The sequence below is a fragment of the Ambystoma mexicanum genome, chromosome 1p, assembly GCF_040938575.1.
Source record: "Ambystoma mexicanum isolate Mex_15411 chromosome 1p, UKY_AmexF1_1, whole genome shotgun sequence".
In the NCBI taxonomy this organism is placed as follows: Eukaryota; Metazoa; Chordata; class Amphibia; order Caudata; family Ambystomatidae; genus Ambystoma; species Ambystoma mexicanum.
The window spans coordinates 1,225,826,066-1,225,838,997 of record NC_090921.1 but is presented as its reverse complement, the minus strand read 5'-3'; the positions used below and the strand labels follow the sequence as shown (position 1 = coordinate 1,225,838,997).

At 42.9% G+C, this 12,932-nt stretch overlaps 1 protein-coding gene across 1 annotated transcript in view; it reads left to right on the top strand.

Moving 5' to 3' along the window:
• LOC138452295 (mucin-19-like) overlaps window positions 1-12,158 on the top strand; it is a 127,445-nt gene extending 115,287 nt beyond the window's left edge. The window contains exon 12 of the mRNA XM_069604962.1: window positions 11,375-12,158. Within this exon, the coding sequence (XP_069461063.1) occupies window positions 11,375-11,481 (107 nt within the window). The 3' untranslated portion in view covers window positions 11,482-12,158. The remainder of the gene's footprint in view (window positions 1-11,374) is intronic.
• The last annotated feature ends 774 nt before the right edge of the window (window positions 12,159-12,932 follow it).

Here is a 12,932-nt window from a genome sequence, read left to right as displayed (position 1 = left end):
ATCTACATGTTTTTGGGGAGAAAAGTGATCAAGTTCTTGCAAGAGGTTCACAAGGCATTGATGTAGATAAGTAACGCAGTTGGTCGCCCCTGCAGGACTAGGAAGCACCACCTGAAAAGATTGCAGTGGAATGTTAAGTAATTTACAATACCAAATCCACTTATGTGGTATTGTTTCTACCATTCTTCTAAACAAGATTGGTAACAAGAAAGTTAAAATCTAGCATCAAGCCATGGTGTTTTTACAGCTGGGGCTGATTAATGGGCAAGGCCTTTGGCCTATCCAAACAATCCAGCATAATTTAGTTGATAATTGATTATATTTTCGTGTTGGGTTATGATTTATAATTAGCGAAAAAAATAATTGTAAAATATCAGGATGAATGTAATCCTTGCTCCCATTCCATGAGTTCACAACTGCAAGCAGGGGCATTGCTAAGTCTGGAAAAGATCCCGGGCTACACTAATGTCGGGATTGTCGAGACTCAGGGATAGCTAGCCTTTTGGTTGTAGACCCTGAGATTCTATCTGGGGCTACCACCAAAAGGTCCCAGGGCTATAGCCCCTTAAGGCCCACCCTAGTAACGCCTCAGACTGCAAGATCGTGTGACCACCCCCAAGAGATATGGGTTTACTGCTGACAACGTAATTATGAATAGCTCCATAATATGGGCAGGTCATTTATTTGCTAAATCAGCAAATATCATTCCCAATCGACTAAATAATACAAACGATTATGCTGCCATTAAAAGGGGCTAAGACAGAATGAGTGGTTTAGGGAATGGTTGCTAGCTATTCAACTATGTGCTCTAAGATTGGTCAACTGTTGGATGGTTTCATACATTCTGCTAATGAGACCATCTATACAGGGAAGCAGCCGATATATTACCCAGAGTGAGTGAAGATTTGGCCCAACATAGGGTTGGACTCAGGCACACTGCCAGGGCAGAGCAGGTATCCTGGGTGGAATATCATAGGTGTATTACCAAGTTCAGGGCTGGTTATTGTAACTAGATCCAACAGTGAAAACAAAGTGCTCTGGAACCATTATGCCAAAATATGCATAAAGTGATCTCTTCTAATGATGTTCGCATGTTTTGGTTAATAGTTATTGTGCTACACCAGAATAACAATGTCAAACAGGAAAATGTAATAGCGGCCTGAGAATGTAAGCAATAGTTCAATCAAAATGTTGGTACCACACGGACATCTGCTCTTGCACATGAGAATTATCCTAAGTCGGGCAAAGGACTAAACCTCTGATTTAAGGACATATTGATAATTATTGAACATGAAACATTTGAGGGCACTGGGACCTAATCACCTATACAATGCTCTGCTTAAAATGAATCCCCACGTTTGGTACAAATGTTTATGTTGCCTATGTATTTATATACCATTTATACATGGCAATCCATACACCAGGCTCTATTCCTATTTCCTGGACTTGAGGTATGCTCATTTTTATATTCAGAAAAGGCAAGAGAACTGATCTGGGTAACTACAGGCTTTTAGTGTCGTTAGCCTCATATCATCAAAAATATTTGCATAATGATTTCTTACAAAATGTAACATTTGGTTGAAAAAGCCTAACATTATATCCATGGGATCAACGGGTTTTAGGGTAGGTATGTCTTCTGCAACTAAAATATTAATATTAATGTTTATTGCAAAAATGTCCAAAAAGTTAAAGCAATGGCCCTTTTTGCTGCTTTTATCATTTTTAATGTAGCATTTGTTCGAGTTGATCACACTAAATTATGGGCTAAACTGGTGAAATAGCATATTGACACCACATTACATTTTCTAATTTTCTATTGGGACTTTACATGGGCCTGCTATGCACCAGCTACATTTGAATTACAGGGAGTCAGTTACTAATAAGATACCAATGTATGTGGACTACAACCAGGATGCATGACCATCACTCTGGCTTCACAGAACCCAGAGGCCCTGAAATTGCTCTCCTGAACACCCGTGAAGATCTGCTCACTAACCTCGACACAAGCCTTCCCTCTGTCCTCTTCCTTCTTGATCTTTCCTCTGCTTTCAACACAGTCAATCATGCCATCCTGATCAATCGTCTCTGTGAGTACCTGGGCATCACGGATCAGGCCCTAGCTTGGCTGACCTCCTTCCTTCTGGACCAACCCTCCTATGTCCAACTTGGGTCCTTTCTCTCCACCACCTCTCTCTCCACATGAGGCATTCCACAGGTCTCTAACCTCTCACCCTGGCTTTTCAACATCTACTTGGCCCCAATGGCCCACCTCATCTCTACCTTCTCCTCTAATTTTCAGTGTTATGCAGATGACACTCAGCTCTCGTGCAGGATCCCTTTAGCCTGCTCTCCTATCTCACTCATTCCTGACTGTCTATCTGCAATTCAGGAGTGGTGTGCCTCCAACGATCTCTGCCGTAATGCCAGTAAAATGAGATTATTCTCATTGGGACCCCTGCTCCCGCTTTCCCTCTTTCTTTCTGGCTGCCCTCCTTAGGCCCACTCCCTGTGCCTTCCTGTAAGGCAAAAAACCTTGCTGTCATCTTCCACTCCACGCACTCCTTCTCCCCTCACATCATGGACCTCTCCAAGAAGGCCCACTACCGGCTGCACCTCCTCAAAGGTATTCTTCCTTTCCTCACTTTCCCCCAGATGTTCACTGTCTCCAGAGCCCTGCTTATCTCTAGGCTGGACTATTTCAACAGCCTCTTTCTCAATCTGCCTTTCTCTACTCTCCGCCCTCTGCAACTAATCCAGAACAGGACTCTGAGACTTGTCCTTGGCCTCAAGCCCAGGGATCATATTTCTCCATCCCTGAAATCTCTCCACTAGCTCCTGGTGGCTGCAAGGCTCAGGTTGAAGCCCCCCTGTATCATCCACAAGACTTTCTGGGGCCCGTGCCCACATTACATCCAACTCTCTCTTCCTAATCATCTCCCTTCTGGAACCCTTCCCTCAGCCACCACCAACTCTCTGATGGTCAGATGCTTCTCCAGGCAGAATTTGGGGGTAGATGTCTCACCTCTGCAGGTGCCTCCCTCTGGAATGGCCTCCCTGCCCCTCTCAAACTTCAGCAGGACCACCTGAGGTTCCAGAAGCAGCTCAAGACCTTCCTTTTAGTTTCTGCTTTCTCTCTCTCCTGCTGACCTACCCGTCAGCTGCGACTGGTTGCTTGGCTACCCTCTGAAACTTACTGGGAGCAGGCTCCTCCATGACCAGTAGCCCTGCAATGCCTCCCGGCCTAGTTTGCACTTAAGAGCTGTATCTCTAACCATACAGTCCCCTGGCTCCTTGCACTTACCCAGAGTTGTCTGCCCTGGCTGCACTTACTTAGAGCACTACTCCCCTGCTTGAACACCCCCCATGGGACTACTTCTGCCCTTCCTCTCGCCCCCGCACCTTCACAATCTGAATGACACAAGATCTAGTAAGATCGCTTGTTTTTGTCCTCCCTCTGTCTTCCATACCTTGTCTTGTCGCGCCTAGAAACACTTGTGTACAGTCGTGTTATAAATGACTCATCATATCATCATATTATATGTCTCATAACATATAACATTGTTTAACTTTTATCCAGGTGACTCACCTGAATATTCTGCATTGGTTAAAAGTTTGCCAACAGAGTTTGATGGAAACTTCATTACGTGGCTTGCATGCAAATATGCACTTATCCTGTTGGATTCAAGAGAGATTGGCCTACAGTTATTATAGATGGCAGTGCTAACATTTTTGACTCAGAACAATTCAGAAATAATTAGGCGACAACAGTCAGTGTCAGTCAGTTTACACATCAAGACAAGATGACAAATTTTATCTGGTTCCTCGGGAAACAAATAATTGAAGTAGTATCTCAATCTCACTAGCTTGGCCTCCAGACTCTTTATATGATAGGTTATTTATAAAGCGCTTAATACCCAGAGGTTTCTAAGCACGACCCAGGCATCGAACCTGTGGTGCTCCGTGTCGTCTTGCTTCCAAGGCAAGCACGTTGCCCCTGAGCTATCCTCCCGAGCAACATAAAAATGGGATGGTCCCAGCCACATACTAACACATTACATGAACGGGTGAACCATGTCATCCATGTTTGCCAGAGGCACAAACAGACACCTGCTTCTGGTTTTACTACCAGACACTTTTTGGAAACACTGACAAGAGGTGCTGTTAGACTAAAGCCCTGGAAGGGGAGTCAATGCCTCTATCAGATATCCAACTGTCCTACCCATTTTGAAAAAACCCTCTGGAGCCCTTGGCAAATGTTCCCTCCTTTCCCACTATTCCAATGTCATTGAGTGAGAGAACATCATGCAGATTATCAAGTGCTTTGAAGATAATGGCCTTGTGGATCTAGTTCAACCTAGCTCTTGTAGTACATGCTCCACAAAGACTACACTTCTGCATGTCTCCAACAGTCACTCCTTTAAAATCTCCTGCAACTCAGCATCTCCCAAGAATCAGTTCTTGCACTTCTCCTCTTCACCATGTATAAGTCTGCTGTTGGAATACCTTGTTTTTTGTAGCACCCGTTTGCTGACAACGTTCACATCTTTTTCTCCTTTACCTCCTTCACACCAGCCACGTCAGAACAGATTATCAGCTGTCTCACTGCTCTCCATCATACTCCCTGGCTCATGATGACCTCTTAAAAAACCCAGAAACAGAAGTCATCTTTCTCCTGGATTACAATGAATTCCTCCCCTCCTCTCTCATATCTCCTTCCTGCTTGACCTTCTTGCTTCCTCAACCAAGACTCTCAAGCTTGGCATCCTGTATGATATCCACCCCTTACTGCAACAATTCATCACTAACACCAGGTCTGCTGCTCACATTAACCTTCTCAATATTCTGAAAATGTGTCAATTTCTTACAACAAAAACTAATCTTGTGCTCAGCAAACGAGAGTAGTCCCTGTGCCTACTCCTTGGCTCTCTACTTCTTCATTCATCTAGACAAAGTCCTCAACTTCACTACTCCTACTATCCACAACCTACGCAGATCATCATTAACTTATACCTACCAACATCATACTATGTGGCTCTCTTTGCACAACTACTCCCTTTTCAAGTTCCTTCTCCTAGTTTATAAAGCTAGTAATGGCCTCACACCTAAGAACTTGGCTGATTGCAACTCTTTCTACTCACCACAGTTGTCCTTCCACTCATAATCTACTTGTATCCCCACTCCCCGATGACCCACCTGTGCATCCATTCACTTCCTCTCTTCCTCCCTTCTCATGCCTCTCCAGAGGAACCTGCTGCTCATCACAATCAAAGCCAACCTGAGTGTGGATCTCTTCAAAGCTTGACTTAATTTTCACATACCTACCTAAGAGGAAGCTCTCTCTGTTATCTTCCCATCCTTCCCACCTGACACAACTACTTCATCCAGTGCTGCAAAGTAATGTACCTTTGTATATCTGTAAAGTATGTCTGTTTAGTTAGAAATACTTCCCGCCCGATGTTAATGTTTACTTTGTGATTCACCTATTTATTAGTTTATTTTGTTATATCCCTGGACTTTGTCCCACTTTATTCACACCATCATTAACTGTCTAACCCTTTGTTCCCATGTATGTGCTATTGTAGAGGCACCCTGCACCATCTGTAAATGAAGTATTGTAAGTCATTTCCGATGGAAGTTGACATCCATGTACTTCAAATAATTACAGATACAAATCTGGATATGTGATAATTTTAACTGTTAAAAGTCATCAACGTCACTCTAAGCTTAAGGGTTTTCAAACATGTAACGCAATTCGAGCCTTTAGTAAAGAATATGAAGGCATTCTGTGCTCTCACTGTTAAAAATCATCCATATGGTTCTTTACAATGCTGAAATATGTGCCGATGGTAACACAAGTTGGCTACCTACAGTTGAAGGTGCAATTTAATGAAGGGTATTGTGAATGTCCAAAAGAACTCCAATCAGGGGCTTAACAGAGAACTGGGCATGACTACTTGGATTTCGGTAACACAAGTCCTCACAATTTTTAATAAAATTGAAATTGGAGAGGATAAGACAATTCATGGATTACTATTAAAAGGGTCAAACATAAATATATGTTTTACTGTGAAATTGGTTAATTCAGTGATTTGTACTAAAATAAGTAGAAGAGTCCAAGGTTTCGAAGAAAAAAGATTGCTATGGAGATCAACCACCCAGACAGGCTAACATTAGAAATACAAAGCAGAAAAGCCATTGTAAATATAGTGGTGGTCAAAGGGTAGGTTGGCGTTAAGTGGGGAGAGGGAAGTTACCCTTAAGGGGAATGGAGATGATGGAGTTATGGTCAGTAAGGATGGTGAAGAAGTAAAGAGTGTTGGTGAGCATTTGAAGAGTGTTGGTATTGGTGAGAGAAGAACGGTGAGTGGAAGGGTTAAAAAATTACCCAGTAGGTTAAAGGATTGGATTGTCTTTGTGTTTAATTTCAGTTTACATGGTTTTATCAATCTTCACCTACAGAAACAGTTTTAATCAATTTCAGTAATGAATTTCTCTAATATCATTGTTCGATGTTTGATTCTTTGTGATTGTATTAATTTGTTATTTCCTTGTTGAGGGGAAAGATGTGTTGTGTACTATTAAACGTGTTCCAGAACCACAGGTGGTTCTGGAACACAAGTACAGTTGAACGGGAGCTTGGCAGAGGTGCCTGCTGCTCTTTGCGTTTTCCACAAATAAATACCAGATGTTCATACCTTGTGTGTGTTACTAGCACGATCCTTTCAGAGCGCTCCTATCAATTTGCACTCCAGGATGGAATATGAGAGCTTAAAAGCAAAAAGTAAAACAATAGGGTTCAAAGTAGTGTTGAATAGGGCAATGGACAGGATGTGCCCTACTGTGTGCACAATGCTGCTGTCTGTGTTATGCAGAGCATAATAATGTGGATGTAGGATAGAAACAGTGACGTGATTTGTCACCGCGTGCATGTTTCTCATACAAAGAAGAAAAACTAATAAGTTTCAAGTTTGATTAGAAAGAAGTATATCAGGACCATTTCGTCATTGTGCAATAAAAAGTCCCACAAAAGGATGGATTTAACAATGAAATACATTTCTCTGCTAATGATTTGACTGTTTATTTAGCTAACATTTAAACTTGCTTTAATTTATTCAAACCGGCAGCTTGTTATTCAGAAATAGTTGTTAGTTTTCAAAAACTGATAATAATTCTAAATTGTGTGGGTTTCAATGACATCTAATCGAAACCTACAAAACAGCGAATGAGCATTTCTGGGACACAAAAAGCTCAATTAGGGCAATATTTAGTACATTGTCATCAATCTGGATTAAGCACAGACCGTCATCTCACATCAAATATTCTGGTTGGACGTTACGCATTTGTACATGCCTGTCCTTGATTTCTGCGCCCATAGTTTTAGTAGAAGCTGAACATGCTCTTACCAGTTTAATTGGACAGCTTCACGGGTCTTATGATTGGTATTGGTCTTAAACGTGAAATTCATGTTTAATGGATCAAAGTGCTGGGCACATTGATATTATTTGAGTCACCAGAATTTTGAACATTAGCCTGTGTGGCATCTAGATAGGATTGATTGAAGGACAGCATGCCCGCGCCTAGATGAAACTTGAATTTTAGCATGTGCCACACTTCGAATTGTGAACACCAGCCTGCGTAGCATCCAGATAAAATTGTGAATGTTAGCATGCCCAGACCTAGACAGATTTCTAAACACTAGCCTGCACTGAATCTAGATAAGACTGTGAATGTTAGCATGCCCAGACCTAGACAGATTTCTAAACACTAGCCTGCACTGAATCTAGATAAGACTGTGAATGTTAGCATGCCCAGACCTAGACAGATTTCTAAACACTAGCCTGCACTGAATCTAGATAAGACTGTGAATGTTAGAATGCCCACACCTAGACAGATTTCTAAACACTAGCCTGCACTGAATCTAGATAAGACTGTGAATGTTAGCATGCCCACACCTAGATAGAATTCTAAACATTAGCCTGCACTGAATCTAGATAAGACTGTGAATGTTAGCATGCCCAGACCTAGACAGATTTCTAAACACTAGCCTGCACTGAATCTAGATAAGACTGTGAATGTTAGCATGCCCACACCTAGATAGAATTCTAAACATTAGCCTGAGCCACATCTAGATAGGATTGTGAAGGCCAACAAGTGCCACACTTAGACAAAACTGTGAATGTTAGCATGCTAAAGGTCAGGTAACCCACTAACCAATAAAAGCTCAAACTCTGCATACTTATCTCACTCAAAAAACTCACACAACCATCTCTCGCATGCACTTCACAACACTGCAACAACACATAAGCCGGAGCAACAGCACATGCGACTGACACCGATCCAATACCCGCACCAAAGCTCAGCACCCGGTGTATACTGAGTTGAAGCTGCCAACAGAACACCACTCCTCTCACTATCCTACTTCCTCTTCACCTTACAAACCCATCCCACCTTATTGTTTACAGATCTGCCAGAACGCCTGGGGACCAATTCCGTTGGTGACGGTGCGCGGTACAAATACCTTTAACATTTAACATTTAACCAGGCAGGAAGGCCCGATGGCTACCCTTTCGATTGGTCTGCTCATGCAACCTCTTGACATATCAAAGGCTGTCTGTTTAATACAAAACAGTGTTAAATTGTCTGTTTTATCAGCTAGAACCTGTGTTATGCTGTGTTAGGACTTGCATGGAAACCATGTCAGACACCTCATCACCAAGTGCCTGATACCGTAAACGATGCCATATTCCCATTCATATCAGGCCTTAGTAAAGTTGCCTGTCACATTGTGCTGTTATGCAATGCTGCAGTGACTTGACTAGCCCTGAGCAGTGACCAGCGATTGCTGTATGGTGTGATCGCAGCGACCTATGCAGCAGTAAGCAGGATATGCCTCTTTAATCCGTGACTAACATCTAATTGTCAACCGCCTACTCTTGCAAACAACCAGACCACTCTGTGTAACATTCATCTGACATATTCAGCACTCACTACATCGCGACAACTGTTATCGACTCTTCCCACTGAAACCCAAAGTTTTCATGCATGCAATACGTTCTGGCCTGCTAAACACAAACACCCAGAATGAACTCGAACACACAAAGCACATGCACAACAAAACATAAGTACAGTGAGTAATACCTCTCTGCCTGACTTGTCCAGCCAATGTAAGCGCAACCTAGGCTCTGATGCCCCTTTCGACTTGCAGCACGGCAAGTGCCACAAGGAGACACAAATAGCAAAAGCCCTGCTGTAACAAGGCCCAGTAAAATAGCATGTTTGCAAACACAACCAATATTATAATCAGCCTCTTTTTCTAGCTGCTGTGTAAACCTTACACTGATGGTGGGATAAACGTTTTTCCAAATATCCATTTCCTTCATACTACTATTGTCAGGTTATGATTGAGTCAATAAATAGTTGTATTTAGCTGGATGTGTTGACATAGGAAAGCATCAAAAATCGGTTTTACAAATGTGCTGTTCTTAAATGATGGGGCCTGGCCACCACTGTAGGCCTTATGAAGATAATAGAGCCACCCCTTCAAAACGCAAAGATGATTGAATCCATATGTCTTCAATTCAATCGGCACATGCATTAAACCAGAGAGCGAGGCCATTCTGAGAATTGGAAGGGGGATCTGTCATTTCTGAGAGCTGGATTTGGAGTCATGTGCTTTGACCCCACATGTTTCACAAGGGTAACTTCTGCAAGTGGTGGTAAGTAGGCATTATAACGTTTGGTGATGTAATCCCAACAAACTCATCCGTTTGAACGAGTGTTCCCTAGTCCACAAATAGCCGAGGCTTTGAGCTCCTGGTTTTTGAACCAGTGACAATGTACTTGGTTAGAGGCCATGTGAGGTCTCAAATCCCCACTGGGTCTAGAATCTTGGCTGCTTTGAATAACCTGCTGCCCATGACCTTGTGTACATTGTCTATAACTCTTTTCATTTGCATGCATGCTAAATTCATGCAGAAAGAGTTGTCACCACCAGGGTTACTAGGAATTGTCCAGATAACTGATGCATGAACTGCCCACAGGCTTCCCCCCCTATGAGTATGAGTGTGGTTTGAGCAATATATCATCTACATGTGCGTATTTTTGCACACTTTATGTTAACTTCCTGGCCTAGATTTTGTTGTGTTACTATATTGTGTGGCTTGTTCATTTCTTTGTTAATAAATAGATTCAAATAAAAAAAAAACAGGGCCCTAGCTCTATAGCAATGCAGAGCTATACAGCGCGTGGGAGCCAGCATTTGGGCTGGCGTCTTTTCTCAGCAGCGCTGCAATGTGAGTTGCAGTCTGTGTGTCAGTCTGTGCATCTATCGGGATTAGTCCTTGGTCCGGTATTGTTGAAAAAGTTAAATGTAGAGCACTTTGTGGAGTTGGAGTATTGTGAGGCATTCCCAGCCGATGCCATGATGATAAGTTCCAGAGGGTGGGCGGGGGGGAGGGTATGACAAAAGAAAGATAGTTTCCGGGTCTTCTCTTTGTGGTTGCATTGTGATTCAAGCCAGTTGACCGATTTTTTGTGCGAGGAGTGCATGCCATCAGATATGTGGAGCTTAGCTGCCACATAGGCTGGTGAGCTACTAGTGGCTGCTTTGTAGATGATACATGCAGTGGGGAACAGAATAATGACCGGGAGAGGAAGCCAGTAATAGGCCCTCATTACGACCCAGGCGTTGGACCATGGTGTTCCCCCACCCACTGCTCATGCCCCGTGTAACTTACCGACTCCACCATGTCGGAATGGGGAATTACTGCCCCATTCCGAGGTTGGCGGGGCGGTAATTCCCCATGCCGCCATGGCCCTTCCCCATTCCCATTTTTGCCCCATAGGGCTCAATGGGACTGGGGAAGGCGCTAATTACGGCACCGTAAATTACGGTGCCGTAATTAGCTCCTAGGTCCCTTTGCGGGTTGGTTTTTTAACGCCTGCTAAAAGCAGGGGTTGAAGTGCCACCCGCAAAGGGACCTCGTAATCAGGCGTTAAGGGTTTAACGGCGCCGCCACCTTTTAGCCGCCGTTAACCCCTTAACGCCTGGGTTGTAATGAGGGCCATAGATAGAGAGTTGCATTAGCATTTCAGGCTATTCTTGATTTAAAGAAACACTTGTACTATTAGAGAAACACTTGGTAGAGAACTCGTGTGCTATTCATTAATAATGGACTTTATAGGTTTGTCGTTATATACATTACATATTGTATTGGAATTACATCACGCATGTCAGATCCCAGGTAATGCCAAAGAGAGAAAATGGGAAAAGGGTAGTTTTAGGCACACAGAGTTGTCCCAATTGCAATATTTGCATCATACATGTGTACAATAAAATATTCTAATTCCACCTTCTTTTCTATTTGGTCCGTAGCCTCCCGCGTTGATCGTGTGATGTTTGCCAGCGGATCCTTCCGGCTGTCCAGCATGCCTGCCTCTGGATTGTTTCTTCTCGCCTGCCTTATGGCGGTCCTGCACTGAGGCATGGGTCCTAGGCCTGCTGTTAGAAGAGGAGGCAGAGGCGGCCTGCTGCCATGCACCGGCTGGGAAACAGTGATCCTTCTGTTTTGCATGTGATAGGAAGTGATGTTAATTTGTTGCTCCAAACAGAATCAATGTCCCTACTAGTCAACAGTAATAACACGAACACTCATTTTGTTTTGTGACAACAAATTCAGACAGCAGCACTTTGATCATATTTATACGTTGAAAAAAATCAGGTAATATTTTCACCACTAATATCAGGCTCTTCGCACTTGCAACACTGATTTAGGAACCTTTAAGGGTTAGAAAGAGTACCGGTGAAGAGCAGTGGAATTTATCAAGCTCTCATGACGGTATTTTAAGTAAAATGCCAATTTTTGCTAGCCCAAGTGTCAGTGCCCCTCAAGGCACCTTCTTGAGCAATATCACCTTTGTAAAGATGAAGGAGGCAACAAAGTCGGTCCTGGACTCTCACGACATGCCCCCATATTTTGGGGCATTCCTAGGGTACTTTGACACAATTCATCTCTTGCACAATGTGGCGGGGGCTATAGATTTCTTTTAAAACATTTTGGTAGTGAGCACTTTATATGAAAATATATAATATGTATGAATACATAGTCTATTGTATATATTAAAGTACGAATTAAAGAAGCATTAACAAAAAAACATAATTGCACATGTTTTCATTAACTTTACCGTAAAATGTCAGTATTTGCTTCAACATCTCGACGAATAATTGTTGCAAAGCTTTGCGAAAGCATTTGCCATGTTTGTAATATCATCAAACAAGGCCTCCGACTACTCTTAAGATATGCATATTAATTAAGAATGCATGGAAGTACAAACAATTCTATTAAGACCAGTGGTCGAAGTGGGCGGGAGCGGCCGGAGCTGTGCTCCTCTACTTCTTTTAATTAAGTTTTACCGTTCCTATACTTTTATTTTAAAAAGAAACCGTTCCAGGATAGTTTCGTTTTAAAATAAAAGTGTAGGAAGCAGTTGAAACTTGCACTTTCAGTGCACTGCACTGAACGTTCCCTTCAACAGCAGGCACATGTGTTTTGGGGTTTGTATTGTGCGTGGGAGGGGGCGTGGCGATGGGGTTTGTGGGGAGTGGGGCAGACCAGCAGGGAACATAGTTCTACTACTTCTTTTGGCACACTTCGACCACTGATTAAGACAGCTGCCACTTAAAATGGATTAAGGCACATTCAGAAAAAGTAAGTCTGCTTTGAACAGTGCAAAGCAATGGTGGAGCTATGGAGCAAAGCTGACATTTGGAAGCAGTGTGTAATAAATTATTGGAGCTGTTAGCAAGATTTCCAGTTGGGAGACCAGTGCTTGTCCCTGGGATCCGGAAGATGCAAAAAGGATCCCAAGTTGAGAGCTTAAATACCTCTACAGCCAACCCAGATGTGATACAAAACCAAATTGTATTTTACAAC